Source organism: Acipenser ruthenus, chromosome 8, assembly GCF_902713425.1.
Source record: "Acipenser ruthenus chromosome 8, fAciRut3.2 maternal haplotype, whole genome shotgun sequence".
Taxonomy (NCBI): Eukaryota; Metazoa; Chordata; class Actinopteri; order Acipenseriformes; family Acipenseridae; genus Acipenser; species Acipenser ruthenus.
Genome location: NC_081196.1, coordinates 53,294,192 through 53,310,374, shown reverse-complemented (window position 1 = coordinate 53,310,374; position 16,183 = coordinate 53,294,192). Strand labels below are relative to the sequence as shown.

The window sequence follows — 16,183 nt, the reverse complement described above, 5'->3', positions numbered from 1 at the left end:
GTGTGTGTGTGTGTAATAACCAATATGACAAAATAAGTTGGTGCTGCACCCAGTTAGACGTTTGTACGCTCGCGGTGAAACATTACTGTATTGTCAGTCCCTGCCGAGTACATCACAAACTATATGCTTTTGTAGGCGTGCTTGTTCTGTTTTGATGATGGCAGCTACGAACTTAGAGCAAAGAAAACAAACCTGCAAATATACACGGTAAGGCGCTCTTAAAACGCCAGACAACGAACAGTGATGCTGACGTAACGTAGATAATATAGCATTGCATTGACCCTGCTGCGTTTCGCACACAGAACAAGACTTTGCTGTGATCCTAACATTGCATCTGGGTCCATTAGCCTGGTCTGAATCTGTCCTTCCTTATTCAATGTGCACATTTATTCTGCTTCCTGTTGTACTAGTGTCATCATAAACAGTCAGATATTTCCGTTTTTTACTCCGGTGATGGGTGACTCATTACTTTTACAGATGTTTCGTCCACTGTAAGTATACCTTCTCCTAATCATGCTAACGTGAAATGAAAATCAATTTCGCATTCTAGCCATTTCTTTGCAAATACTGCATCTTTTGAACAGCAGGCACATTTGTACTGAATAAGAGACACATCTGCAAGCGGCTTCAGTGCAATGCTTTATCATTTGGGAAATCTTTAAATATGAATACGTCATCTGTGCGCGACAATGTTTTGTGTTTTTTTTTTACTATTATTTTCAAACAGGTGTTAATTCGCAGAAAAAAAAAAAACAAACCAAAAAAAAAAAAACATACGTTAGTAAAACTAAGCTTCCTGTTCCTGCAGACGCATTTCGTCAATTTATGCTGCAAAAACCATTATTAGCTTGACTGTCCAGTGTGTTTGCGGTTCCATTTCCCAAGAACAGGCTTCTCCTCACGTGAAACCAGTTGCCACCAGCACCTGCTCATGCAATTGCAACAACTCAAAATCCAAAATGTAAAGCATTCTAGAGAGATTGCCCTTAGTATTTTGGGTTTCAGTGCAGATTGCAACCAACATCAGAATGCTATACCCTAAATTTTGATCTATTTGAGGTGCTGTACACAATTACTTTAACATCCGTACTGTATGTCAGATTACCTAAAGAAAAACATTTTGATAAGAAGCCACTTATAAAACACTTTGTTTAATCATATTACTAAGTACTACACTATACCCAATGATTGTATGTTTAAATGTGTCTACAGGGATGGAAATAGGACTCCTATAGCATAGCAGCTTCACTCATTACAGGTTTTACTGCAAGTTCATAGTTCATTAGCCACAGTATATATATATATATATATATATATATATATATATATATATATATAGATAGATAGATAGATAGATAGATAGATAGATATATATATATATATATATATATATATATATATATATATATATATATATATATATATAACAAGCTCAAGTGTGTCTTCTTAAACTCATAGTAAAACCAGGAATGGATCAAACTGCTGTGCACTGGGAGCCTTATTTCCATCCCTGGTCTAGGAGATGCTGTAGCATACACAATGACAATTGTGCATAATTAGATCTGTTCTTCTTTCCTAGTGTATCAATGAAGATGTCTTTAACACATACATCACCCCAAAAAACGGAGGAACCGAAAGGCTGTGGGGAGATTCTACACTCAAAATATCAGTTGCCTCCCCCTCCTGAACTTACAGTAAGCCTGGGGTTTGCAGCTTGATATCAAATATTTGTTTATCCTAGCTTGACACTGTAAATTATCAGTAACCCACAAGAACGTCCCATTATGAATAAAATTATTTTCAGCCAGTAAGATGTGTTGACCAAGGAAGTAAAGCAAAGGCAAACAAACTGAAAACGTTACCTAGTGTCCTACCCTATGTCATGTTTTAAAATGAAAGTTTGCTATAGCATGTGTTTCTTTTAAAACAACATATTTATTTGAGACCTAGATTGTCAATTAAATTGCACAACAGGTAACATTTATGACGTAGTTTTGTTGACTATATAACCAAGACAGCTCAGTGTGATTTCCTTACTTTCAGGTATTTTTGCAGCCAGCGACATGCATTGACCCCGAAGACAATTCTTAGGTGAAATGTTCTAGGAAGTTGAAATGTAACAGACTACAGTACCTAAAAGTAGAGCATGCAAAATACACATTAGCGTTCTTGTTTCCTTGCAGCGCAAAGCAGATTGGTTTTACTTAGTTTTTAGTTTTGCTCGCCCCAATCAATTTGGAACCAACCAGTCAGGAAAACAGCAATGAATGAGGAGTTTATTATTGACGTGTTTGCAGTGACTCCTTCAGGAAAGGAAATGTGTTCACTTTTTTGTTTTCTCATTTTTGGGTTCCCCGGTTTATGTATTGAAAATTGCACAGGAAGAAACTGATTGACAGAATAAGTTGTATACACCTTTGATTAAAATAAAAAAAAAAACGTGTAAAATTAAGAACTACCCACAAGACTGCATACAGATATTTGGGGCAGCATTACAATGGTAGATAGTTGTGGCCTTAATATTAGTAATATTTTAGCTATTCCCTATCTCAAATAGGTAAAGGGCGATTCTTTGACAGTGTCTTCACAAGATCAGGAGTTTGAATGCACAGAGAAAACTCAAGTTGGTAAGACATATCTCATCTGTAATTAATAATGCAAAGAAAATATTTTGTAGAGCAGTTTTCTGGCACATCTAAAAAAATACCTCATGCCAGGTAAATACAAACTATACAAGGCCATGAAAAAAGTAGCAATTGCTGGTTTCCTTTGTTTTCCCAGCTGCTGGATATTTGTACATAATACAAACACATGACATATGCTTAAAAATGAACTGCTTTTGTGTTTTTGTTAATCTGTTAAAGGAAATGTGTAAACACATTAACAAATGCTGAGTATTTGAAATAAAAGTGACAAATTTTGATTTCGATCTGCTGGTGAGGAAATAAACAAGTCTGATTTCAAATCGCAGTCAGTCAGTCCCTTTGGCAGAGGGAAATGTGCCCTTAGATTAATGATCTGTTATGTGCACTATAACTGGCTGCTTATTTATTTTTCCAACATTTTAGATAAAGCAGTGCGATTTTGGAACAACCTAATTCATAATGCGAATGTGGACTTTGCATTTAAAAAGTTGTATGCTTTTTTAAACGCTCTCAATCAATGCATCAAGGATGGATCTGCAACAGATCAAGGTAAGAACACAATATTACATGCAATACTGTTAGTGTGTTGCTGTGAAAAAATTATAACCCTGAATGAAAACCAAGCTTATGGCCCTGCCATAGCCATACTTGCCCTGGGCCTAGGGTTACATTTTGTAACAGCACTGCTATCCTTATAGTGGCTTTTAAAAAATACGAAATTATATTAAAAGCTCCTATAAGGACAGTGTTATAATTGGAAGGTAACCCTACCAATGGTTGTGTAGTGCCTTGTTTACATACTATCCCAACTATTTCTTTTGCAGAGTATGTGAAGGCCATGAACCTCATGCTTGAAGCTGACATTATAACTGGTTTAAATAGTGAAGGTAAGGACTGTACACAAAACACAATTAGAAATGGTAATGTTTGATAAAAGCCTTGTTGTTTATACAGTGGTTGCATTCCAGCAACATTTCCTTGTGAGATTAACATCTCACAAGACGTCTGCTGTTTCCCCATTGATTTTTCTGTCTCAACTAGCTTCCTGTTTTAATTTTATAACACCAGCAAGAAACATTTTTGTTTCATGGAAGAGCAGGTAAACTAAAGTAGTTTCTTGCTATTTTTATACAATTTTATACCACTGTATGATTCAATGATATATTAGGTACAGTAGAACACAGATGTAGGACTTGGGTAGGATCCTATTATAACTAGAACACAGGAAGTGAAGCCTCTGGGAAAAAAAACAAATAGTCTGGAAAACATCTATTAGTTAATATTACAACTTTAAAAGTCTAAATCTTGTCTGCTTTCATTGTCACAAAGCAATTCAGTTTAAAGATGATCTTGAAAGTAAAGTCATGAAAAAGTTTATTGGAAACTATCAGAATATGATTGCATTCATGACCTAAAATTGTCTAATAAATGAAAGTAAACTAGATTAGACAAGATTCTTGTTACCCCAAATCATCCAGCTAAGCAATTTTTTTGTTTTTTGTTTTTTAGAAAATAAAAACACACCAAACCAGAAAATAAAAAGCTCTGACAGTTTAATTTAGGGTCTTAAGTTGCTTCTTATTCATTTTATAATTGTAATTGGTGTTTTTATGCTTTCAGAAAAACAACAACAGAAAACACGCTGATAACGATTTGGAGTAAAAAAAAAAAAAAAAAATTGAAAATTGTGCCTATAAATATAGAATTACTTGTTATGCGGGTATTAATTCATCAGTAATGTTTCCCCCCCACACTATCGCTTCCAATTTGATGTCTTATTTACTGTTTTCTGATCAAGAAAATGCTGTTACAAAAACGGAGGCTGACAAAGAGATCGGTGCTGAAAATGCATTGCCTAATGAAACAACAGAAGAGCCTATGTTAGAAGAGGGCCTTGTTGGGTGAGTATTAAAAGCCTTTTCTCATTTAGAGCTGGTTCATAAAGTTAAACGTGTTAAGGGTCAGACCAGCGGTTTAAAACATGACATGCTACTTTAACATTAGTTTCACAACCTTCCTGCGATGATCGATCAACAGGTAGCAATTTAGGCCAATTATCATACTACTACACTAGGGATTTATTGAGGAAGATCTACTCTCTATATGTGAACTAAAATGTAGCCCTATGTTTTGTAAGCATATTAATCCTATCCTGTATTTGAACAGAATTAAGGAAAATGAGCCTCCCGGCACAGTCACAACTCCCTCGGAGGATCCTAAAGCTCCACGCTTTCCGTCGGGCATTTCTTTCCAACCCCATGCTTGCAGTCGGACGTGCCTCCCAGTCAGGCCGGAGACGGCAGAGCAGTTCAGAGGTCAGAACCCCCTGAAAATCCCCCTCCTCTGCCACTTTCAGAGAGCACACGCCAAGGCCGACTGGAGGAGCTCCCAGAATATGTCTCTGAATGTCTTCTACAAGGCCCCGTGCGGCAGGAGCCTACGTGATTTTCAAGAGCTTTGTCAGTATGTGCTCGAAACGGAGTGCGACTTCCTGCCTCTCGAGTACTTCTCGTTCAACACGTACGTGCAAGTCTACAGGAGTCCTGCTTTAACGCAGCCCCTTGCTTTTGAGCAGGACCTGAGTAGAGGTGAGGAGCTGGTGGCTGTTGAGTTCCGTAACGATGTGGATGAGACCAAGCCGGACACGTTCAGGTACAGGAAGGACAGGTGGCCCCACGGGTGTTTTATAAACGGCTCAGACAGCTTGTTTGCGGACTGTTGCGATTGTACAGACGGATGTGTGGACGAGTAAGTAATCAGGAACTGAACAGTATTCATAATAATGATTGCAAGTGTCTAATAATGCTACTCTCTGACTTATCCAGCTCTGCTAATGTTGAAAAAATATTAAAGTCGTGCACCAAGATTGCATTTTAAAGTACATGCTTGGGTGGGAGATTTATGTTATACAGTGTATGTGTATGTCTATCTATCTATCTATCTATCTATCTATCTATCTATCTATCTATCTATCTATCTATAGAGATAGATAGATAGATATATGCTAATGTGTTACAAGTTTGTGTCATAGGTGTGAAATTTCAGATGATATTTAAGTTAAAGAGTAAGTAGCAGGGTTCCGAAAAATATAATGTTATACCTTGCCCCGTGTTGCTACAACTGTTTAAATAACGTACCTGTAATTTTTCTTTTCATTGTAACATCCTGACAACTTTTTACACTTACAATTTTAAACTCTGTTTCAAAGCTCTTTTCAAAATGTCCGCTCTAGTGCACTGGGGTTTGAGATCTGTCCTCTAAATCACTGGAGGAAGAGAGATTTAAGAAAAAGAAAGAAAAAACAGAACAGCAAGTGCGCTGACTTTTAAGTTCTGTACCACATCATGGATCGTTATTGCTGTGTTACCTGTTTGACAGGTAATAATCCTTACACTATCAGTGCACTAGAGCAGACATTTTGAAAACAGCTTTGAAACAGACTTTAAAGTGTAAAAAGTTGTCAGGATGTTAGCAATGAAAAGAAAAATTACAGGTACGTTATTTAAACAGTTGTAGCAACACGTGGGGACGTGTAATCTTTCAATGTCCATCTTTTAAGTTAATTATATGATGACATCAAGTCAGAAGTCAGTTTTCCTGTATTTAGCACAGAATGTGGAACATAAACATTAACCCTTTCTATAATTTCTATGCATGTAGACAGTATACCCGTAAGTCAGTTGTTACAAAATAATCATTAACATGATGCTGTTTCACATATAGGACAAAATGTGCCTGCCTGAAACTAACTGCGAAAGCCAGTGTCTTGAAGCGCAAGAAGAGTAAAAGAAGTGGCCCACCATCATATAAATACAAAAGGCTATTGAAGCCAGTGCCTTCTGGGTAAGTAAGGGTATAAGGTCGCTTGACTTGCATGTATTGTCTCTGATTTAGAAACTGCAGAACTTCGCTCAAACCACTGTGTGGTACAAAAAGGACCACTTGGGTTTATATTATATGGGTTAACTATACACTGCTGTGAACAAAATGTGCTTGTTGCTGCAATCCTCAAAGTGTGTGTTGACAGGATTTACGAGTGCAGCGCGTGGTGCAAATGCGACTTAAAATTGTGCCAAAACCGAGTGGTACAGCATGGCCTTCGAGTCCGACTCCAGGTGTTTAAAACGGAGGAGACCGGCTGGGGAGTTCGCTGTCTGGATGACATTGATGAAGGGACATTTGTATGCACATATGCAGGTAATGCTGTTCTCTAGATTTCACATTGTCTTCTGCTACTTCAACAAGCAATTGCATAATAGCGTGTTTTTGTGACCCAATGTATTAGCAAAACATATAAAAATGTAAAGTATCTTATACAAGAGGTTCGTTCAAGGAGCAAAAGCATAAACGTGCAAAACCTGAAGGCCAGGTGCACACTGTCACAGTATATTCCAGGCCAGATGAACAAATCAATGACCACATGGTGAACAAAGGAAAATGGTGTCTGTTCTTTATGGCTTTAAGATGTCATGAGGTTTATGATTTTAGTTAAGAAATTTAAAATGGCACTATTGTGCTTTCTTTTTTTTTCTACAGGTAAAATTTTAATAGAGGGTACAGAAGATGGATTCAAAACTAATGGTGCAGAGCTGGAGGCTGGCCATGGGGATGCAGATCCAGCAGGAGAGGCAACAAAGAGAAAACGAGAAGCAGCATCTTCAGACGATGACATCGAGGTGATTGAAGAGACACAAGAGGCTCGGGAATGCAGTGTGCTTGAGGATCTCACAGCTCCCCAGCAATCCACTGACAGCAACAAGGACTCGGAGTGAGTTACCTGCACCATCTGAGGAGTACTTTGCATATTGTGTTAGATTTTGTGAAAGTAAAAGGATGGGAATCCGTGAGGTCAGTTTCCCTTTTCTGTGTTTCAGAGAGCTATTTTGCTTCTTGTGTGGTAGTTGTACTAAATATTCTGTCAGGACTATTTTATATATCTTGTTCACAGCACCAATAGTAAGACTTCTGCATAACCCAGGGTATATAGATGAAAATCTACGGGGGGAAACCAGAATGTAAGAGAAAAATAAATGAAAATGTATGTATTTATCTATTGCATTTATATAGTGCTTTTTATACAAAAGTATTGCAAAGCACTGTACAGTACATAGCAGAAAAAAGAACACACCACAATACATTTGTATAGCATGTCACACATATGACTGCCACACTCAGCCCATTTAAATACTTAACGCTAGAAGGACCGGAGATATACTCATACCTAGAAGCCCCACAGCAGTCTTTCTGACAGCTGTATTCAAAACACTGTAAGTAGTATAACGAAAGGAGAAACAGTCAGATGCTAATTGACTCACCAAAACAGCACAGCTGGCAAGCAGGTGCCAGCCTTCAAAAGGCTGATTGAAAAACAATAGACTGTCAGTCATTCACTCAGGCAGAGAGTAGAGAATAATCTAATTACAGCTAAACACATTGCGGACTGGTAAATAAAAATAATAAAGTAGAATACCTGTATAATCACAATACAATTGTTTTCTGTGAGTCCTTCAATGTGATTGCTCCGGGTTTTTTTTAGGTATAATGTAATATATCTCCTTTATTTCTGCACTCCTGCGTTTCATGCTTTGTGAGAATATTTAATACATACGGACAGAAAGGTACATGAACGCACAGCCCCATATGTGTTACACGACTGGAGAAAATTACATTTTAAAACCAAAAACCGCCAAAATGACTACCACGGTTTAGACAATACAAAAGCATCAATTTTAAAGTTACATTAAAAGTAACTAAGATAAGAAAGCCATTTTATAAAAGTGCATTTTTAGTCTTGACTTGAAAACAGTAACGGCCCCAGCTTCTCTGACAAACGAAGGCAGAGCATTCCATAATTTAGGCGTGCTACAAGAAAAAGCCCTACCTCCTGTGTTGCTGTTGTTGACCCTCGGAATAACCAGCAGCCCCACATCCTGTGATCTCAGAGTGTGGACTTTAGGGTCCAAATTGTGCTTCTTAAGCATAGGCTTTACCACAGCTACCTTAAGTGCTGAGGGAACTATACCAGAGGAAAGAGAACCATTTATAATTTTTAAAATGTGGGTATTGGGGGGCTCCCAAGTGGCGCATTCAGTAAAGGCGCTCCACGTGGAGTGCAGGATGCGCCCTATAGCCTGGAGATTGCAGGTTCGAATACCGGAGGAAAGAGATTGCGGGTTTGAATCCAGGCTATGTCATTGCCGACCGTTACCGGAGGTTCCTAGGGGGTGGTGCACAATTGGCCGAGCGCCACCCGGGTAGGGAGGGCTTAGGTCGACAGGGCAATCCACGGTGTTCACCGTGTACCAGCGACCCCTGTGGCTGATAGGGTGCCTGCTGGTCTGCAGTGGAGCAATTCAGATCTGTGTTGTCCTCCGGCACTATAGGTCTGGTGGCTTCGCTGTGGATCCGCAGTGCGAAAAATGAAGGATTGGCAGGAACACGTTTCGGAGGAAGTGTGTTTCAGCCTCCATTTCCTGAGTCGCCTGGGGGTTGCAGTGGTGAACCGGGATAAAAAATAATAATTGGGCATTCCAAATTGGGGAGAAAACCGAGGTACAAAACCATTGGCGACGACTAAAAAAAAAACCAAAAAAAACATGTGGGTATTAATAACACCAAGAACATCTTTCAGTAGTTTTGTAGGAATAGGATCAAGAGAGTATGTAGTAGCTCTCATATGTTGAACTAGCTCTGTCAGTTCCTGCAAGGTAATCAAAGAAAAAGCCCCCATAGTAGCCTTAATAGGTGTAGTTGGTAAAATTGTGCTGGAGTCTTAATAGAAGGTGTCTGTGGAATCTCATTTCTGATGTCTAGTATTTTAATTTTAAAGAAATGTAAGAAGTCATTGCAGCTGTGAGAGGCTTCGATATCAAGGTTAAGACTATTAGGGGAAGGATTAATTAATTTATCTAGGGTAGCAAAAAGGAAATCTGGGATTATTTTTATTTGTTTCAATTAAATTAGAATAATATGGTGATCTAGCCAATGCCAGAGCCTTCCTATATTTAACCAGGTGACCCTTCCATGCGATGTCATGAACGTGCAGTTTAGATTCCCGCCATCTCCGTTCTAGTTTCATATTTTATCATTAAACCACGGTAAGCTTTTTTTAAAAGACACTCTCTGAGTTTTGATTGGCGCTACAGTATCTCAGATGCCAGTCAAGGTGGTGTTGTAGGTATTAACCAGCTCATCTACTGATAAGGAGTGGTAATGAGCTCAAGACATCAGAAAGCTTAACAGCACTTGAATAATTAATTACCTGATATTTAAATGTACAGTCCACAGTCTTTGTAGATACTGGCAGATTTACCTCAAAAAGAATGGCAAGATGATCAGAAATAGTAAGATCTTGGGTTATGACGTTCTTAACAGCAGTGTGGAGTAGTAGGGCAGCAGTGTGGAGTAGTGGTTAGGGCTCTGGACTCTTGACCGGAGGGTCGAGGGGTCAATTCCAGGTGGGGAGCTGTCTTGTTAATGACTTAAAGTCCTCTTTCAGAACCTCAGATTTTCTGTTCCTTATATCTTTTGTACAAGCATGTACAGTGACCACATATTCTTTTTTGTGATTTAATAATCTGTGCACTATTGATTCAATATCCTTTACTTTTGCTCCAGGGAGGCAGGTAACAACCCTTAAGATCCCTTACCCTGTTTAAGGGATCTTAAGGGATCTTTATGGCTAAAATCACTGTCGACAATTGAATCACCTACTAACAACACGTCACTGTCAAGTCATCAGTGCTCCGTGCTTGGAATCTATTAGCTAGATCAATCTCCTCTCTATGTCGTCCTCCTCTTCTTACTTTTTCTAACAGTTGCCCAGTCCCCACTCACTTCCTGCCTGTCATCTGTATGTACCTTCTCAAGTCCTTCTACACATACAGTTGCACTGTCATGCTGTGTCACTGAAACGTCACATGGATCAGGCGCATTTATAAAGTCAGAGTCGTTTCCAGTCTCACCTTCAGTCTCCAAAACTAACCAAGTGTTATTAATTTTGTTAAAACTATTTTTAATGAACTGCTCATTTTTATTTATGCTTCTAAGTATTCAAAATTGTTTTTCAAGTTCGTAGGTGTGACATAAGACAGACAGCCTCAGAGTAATAAAGTACAGATCATCTGATGGGGGCATCTTTCAGTGTTCAAACATAAACGTATAAACAATGGTGGCACAACCTAAAAAAGAAAGGAGTGCACCATAATCAAAATACTTTTGCCACTTCCTCAGTTTCCTTTTATAGTTTAGCAGGTATGTGTCAGCAAGATTCCTTACAGTCTCTATAAAAGAGAAAGGGGGACAATAGTGGTTCATTCGTTTTAAACCTGCTCACTGAAAACAGATTTAAAAAATAAAAGAATCATTTTAGCATGCAATGTAGTCTTCAAAAGTATGCCAAACTACTCTCAAAATGTTGTTTTTAATTCTCACAGAAAAGATACTACGGGGATAAATTGTGGAAATATGTCGCCACGCGTCTCTGTGATAAAGAGACCCCAAAGCAGGACGGCAGTGCTCCAGGCCAGGCTGGAAAAGCTGAGGGAGGAGGTGAAATGCTGATGATAGTGTTTCATGAGTAGCTTTAGCAATGTCCACATACACTGCCCTGCAACATGAATTGGGTACTAAAAGAAATGTTTTTTGACAGTGAGAAGGCTTTTTCAGTGTCTTTATGTATTCTTCATACATTAAATTGACAGACTAGAAGAAACAGAGTAAAACTAATACATTTCTACAGTATGTACTATATATCTTTTAGTATGCTATACATATTTATATTGAATGTTTTATATATATATATATAGAAAGCTTTTATTCTGCTGGCAAATGCTCCAGAGTAAATGTTGAGAAATGTATTGCCTAGTTGATTTAAATGTTAAAAAGAGTTGGTAATATGTTTAAAATATAACGCTGGATATGAACAACACTGGACCTAGCAACGGTAACATAACGCCTTTCTTGTAAACTTTGCAGTGTGTTCTGTAACACTTCAACCATTCTTACTAGGTCTGAAAACCTTTTTTGGGAATCAGTAATTAGGTAGCTAATTAAAGGTCACCTTTATGAAGAAATTCAGAGATCTCTTTTTGAAATACCTGAATTCTAGGGTGCAATCAAATGCCATCCCAGCAGTTCCGAGGATGAAGAAGATGACAAAGTGCATTTCTCTCCCAGAACCAAAATTCATAAAAAAAATGGTCCATTGAAATCAAATTCACCCAAGACCAGAAGTAGATCGGGTTAGTAACTTTTTTTACTTGTATTTTGTCTTGTATTGCTGTGGTTACTCCTCATATCTAGGAAATAAGAGACTCCTAAGAGAAGTGTGAAAAGGAGCTTGCCAAACACTAGTTTTGCCACTCCGCAATACGTTTCAATCAAGTGAAGTGTTGTTTGATGAGATGCTTGGTTGCTTGATGTTTACCAGGTCTTGTAGCAGAGGCCGTGGCAGACCCGGATGTAGTCCAGCCAGTCGTGGAATCGGCTGCCAGCAGACAAAATGTAACAAACCACTCTGTCCATGCAAGAAAAGAAGATTTAAAATCCCTAGCTGAAGAGAGGTGCGAAGCTGAATTAGAAGAAAGTGCAGCGAGCCACCAGAAGTCAATAGATCATGACCCAGAGTATCATTATTACTTGGATGCAACAGAGGAGGGAAATGTAGCCCGTTTTCTTAATGTAAGTATTTAATGCCGCTTGTCTGAGATCAGGTATAGCACAACCCACGGTGTTAGGTGTAGCACTTATATACTTTATATGTGCCTGGCCACTTGGATATGGCATCACCCTCCTGTGAGGCATATTCTCCTGGGGTGATCTACACTGATAGCGATGGCCAGAGTTTAAATTGAACGATTTGAGGAGCACGGCAGAGACTTCAGGTGTCTTCGATGGCCACCAAAATCCCTAGACCGCAGTCCAATTGAGCATGTTTGGGACTTGTATGGCACGTTCGTCATCACAATGTCCTGCCTACCTCTCTGCACCAATATTTGTGTGAAATATGATGGAAGGGATTACAATCCCTTACAACACCTTCAGGCAATTGTGGAGTGCTATGTAGAACAAGACTTGGATCAGGGCAAACGGTGGTCAAACCTGATATCATGTCCAGGTCCTGGCAGTGTAATTATATAAACAGGGCAGTGAAAAACCCTCTCTCAAAATACATCTGGATCCTGTGGGATATGTAAAAGAGCAGCAGCAATCCTAATTCTAACACAGTGACATAACAAGAAGCAGGTTTCAAGGAGTGGGGCTTCTCTCCCTATTGCTAAAACAATCTTTGGTTAGGGAACATAAACAGACTGGTCTACCAAAACAGAATGACGGAAGATTGCAGTAAACAGAAACTAGCAAGTGATATTCTAGTGTAAAATGCAACCTCATTCTGGGGTTGTATTGTTTATGTATGCTGTGAGTTAACTCTTTACTCTGTTTGAACTTTTTTTTTTCCAGCACAGCTGTTATCCAAATCTCTTTGTGCAGAATGTATTTGTTGACTCGCACAACAGGAATTTTCCCTTGGTGACGTTCTTCACAAACAGGTGAGAAAATAAACTGTCAGTCCTGTCTCACTTGAATTTCATAGCCAGCCCCTTACTGGAGAAGAGCGGATTAATTGTGAGTTTAGAGAAAATAGGCAGCCATTTCATTACACAGTAAAATAGATCCTGGGCCACCATGGGCAGTGATTACTGCTTATATGCCATCCGATAGTTGGAGGAGGAAGTGCAGCACAGTCTGCTCTGCAATAGGTAATTGTGTGTCTTTTAACATATTTGTTTTGTGCTTGTAGGCATGTAAAGTCAGGTACAGAGCTAACCTGGAATTATAAGTACAAGGCTGGAAGCACACCTGAGAAGGAAATTGAATGCCAATGCGAAAAAGAGACATGCAAGACCAAACTGCTTTGATATAAACCACAACATTTACTTTTGACATTAAGTGACAGTACACTTGTCTGAAGTGTAAGAAAATAACTGAAATGATGCCCACCGAAGAACCTGAACCTAATGCAATAAGAGTTATTGAATATTTGGTGTCCCTTATTTATTGTGTGGTCAAGGTACTGTATTTGTCTTTTTGTTTTCTTTTGGTATAGCCTTACCAGATTCAATACTACTGTACTTAAGTTATTGAAGTCTTTTTTTCATCTTGATTAAAAGCCATCAACAGTTAAATTGCAAGGGGGCAAACAATTATAAAGCTTATTAATATGATTAGTTTTTCATAAATTGACATTAAAAATGTTGCTGCCATGGCAGTAAGTGCCTGGTGTTTCACGAATTGACATAAGCTTAAAGAAAATAATATTGATTGCTGAGGACAGCAAAAGTTTTTTTACTCCCTTTGTATATGTTGCAATTTCAGTTTTGGAAACAATGCTGTCAAATCTCAATTGCAGCAAATAAGTATAATATTACAAACTACGTTATAGTAAAGATATGCTTTATACATTTATACTGTAAGTAGAGTGCATGACAGGGGAGACTATGGAACAAAATATATTAAGGAATCCTTTTTATCAGGAGTATAACATTTAATATAAATGTGGGATCCTGCATCTCGTTAAGACTCGGGAGAAAATGATGTTAAAGAAGTCTTGATTAATAGCTGCAGAGACTTTTCTTTGTCCCTTTACCCCAATATGTCATTGATTACAGTCTCTGCACTCAGGGGTATTTGGCATGTTTATTAAAGTCTGCAGCATATTCTACTGCCGACTGTCTCTGAGCAAGCCAGAAGAAAGATAGAATTTCTGTTATGAGGGCTGTAAAAAAAAAATGATCCTTGGGGTGGGTCGGGGGTAATTTCTTCCCCTCTGGCTAACTCACTTTTTTACAGGGTAGAAGATAGAAACAAAATAATAGATGATGATTAAGAACACATATCATGGAACGATCAACAGATAAATATATATATTTAATGAAAATTCAGAGGGTATATAGTATGCCTTTATCTTACCCAAGCACATGATTGTTTAACTGGTTTTAAATATGGAAGAAGATATATATATATTTGTATATGTATTTTTCTGAACAGGAGGTTGGTGAAGTGCACAGATTGTCAGTATTTGGATCAGCATAGCTGTTGAGCAGCCATATGTACTGAATATGGTTGTAGGGTAATTGCCCCTATTTGCTAAAACAAATGTATATTGCATATTTGAGAGTGTGTTTCTATGTATAGTATTTGTAACTCCACAAGTGCCACTATATTGGTTTTTGAACTAATGTCTCATCTGCAGGGTATTTCATGTATTAAATGACTGTGCTATTGTCCGTTTTATAAAGGGATGTAAATAATAGGTGCTGTTAATGTTTTGTTTTAGAGGATATTTAGCTCTTTAGTTGTTGTGACCTGATAACAGTTCGAGGGAAGGCCCCGTGTTCCACGTGACCAACAATCCTCACTTGTATAATGTTGGATTGTCTTTCTTTATCAAGGACCATGTGGCTGTTATAGATTAAAGCAGTGAGACCCTGGGATCTTTTCATCTGGTGGGACAGATCAACATACAAGCAGCTGCTATATTTGTTGTTCTGTATTTTGTAACCTGTTTCTTATGTGTGTTTTGGTTTTATCTTTTTTTTTTTATTTTTTTTTTTAACTTTTTTATATATATAAACTTTTTTGGGGGGGTTTGTTTTACGATTTCTGGCTCAGTGGTTTGTGTGTCTCCAGTCAAGTAAGTTTTTCAGGAATATTGGCCTAAAATGAGACTTAAGCAACAAAACCCTGATTGCAGGACATTGCTGTCTAGTAGAAAATGGATCAAAGAGTTCCTTTAACATGACCTGTCAGTATGGGCTTGGGAAGGTCAGAGTCCGAGTCATAGGTGAGGGGACAGTAAAGGACAGACCAAGGTACTGCCATCTACCCTGAGGTAGTGCCATGCAATTGAGCTCCCTGGTTGGTGGTTGAAAGTTCAAAGGCTTCTAATGAACGCTAGCAGGCCAGGCGGAAACGTGTTTCTCACTGTAATAAAACACACACAATTTCATGTTCTTGTAATGGATCTCCTCCTAGCGGCTGATGAGGTAATAATACTGACATCAGCATAAGACCTGTACTTCTCTGTCGACTACAGAGGTTGCTCTTTAGTTGAATGGTAAGACAGTCGTCTTTGAACCGTAACTAATTTAATGGCATCTGGCAGGTAAAATGGGCAGGTTTACCACTCAAAAGTCTTGGTCATAACCATTTGCATATTTGAAAAACCAGTATGCAGTAAATTCATATTTAGCATTTATTTCTTTACCTCCCTGACCCCCTTTCATTACTAAGTGTAGTGATCAAAATAATCCGTTAACGGTATGTATGGGTACTGCATTAAAAACCATTCTGTCCAACCCACAGCAATTTACTGCTGTAATTGGATTATACTGTGTGTAAATGCGCTGTTTCTCTCAAAAGTAATTTAACAAAAAATGACAATGTATATATAAATTGTTTTATATTCGCATTGGAAAAATACAGTTTAAACTTATACAATGTTTCTAAAACAAATAAACTTTAGTTTTCCCCCATTG

At 38.3% G+C, this 16,183-nt stretch overlaps 2 protein-coding genes across 4 annotated transcripts in view; one reads left to right on the top strand and one right to left on the bottom strand.

Moving 5' to 3' along the window:
* Window positions 1-261, bottom strand: part of LOC117406651 (uncharacterized) — a 15,344-nt gene extending 15,083 nt beyond the window's left edge. Inside the window, exon 1 of the mRNA XM_034010846.3 lies at window positions 193-261. The gene's annotated coding sequence lies outside the window, so the exon portion shown is untranslated. The remainder of the gene's footprint in view (window positions 1-192) is intronic.
* On the top strand, window positions 8-16,183 carry LOC117406650 (histone-lysine N-methyltransferase SETDB2-like). 3 transcript variants are annotated; one of them, XM_034922351.2, is made up of 15 exons: window positions 8-207; window positions 1,580-1,694; window positions 2,558-2,627; window positions 3,069-3,194; window positions 3,470-3,532; window positions 4,444-4,546; window positions 4,812-5,393; window positions 6,369-6,488; window positions 6,673-6,842; window positions 7,182-7,413; window positions 11,081-11,195; window positions 11,755-11,887; window positions 12,076-12,326; window positions 13,107-13,195; window positions 13,447-16,183. In XM_034922351.2, the coding sequence occupies exons 1-15, from the start codon at window positions 155-157 to the stop codon at window positions 13,562-13,564; spliced, it is 2,340 nt and encodes a 779-aa protein (XP_034778242.2). In that variant the 5' UTR covers window positions 8-154; the 3' UTR covers window positions 13,565-16,183. The 3 variants fall into 3 exon arrangements, with proteins under 3 accessions (XP_034778242.2, XP_033866735.3, XP_058885233.1); XM_034010844.3 differs by lacking the exon at window positions 8-207 and adding an exon at window positions 334-491; XM_059029250.1 differs by lacking the exon at window positions 8-207 and adding an exon at window positions 2,044-2,091.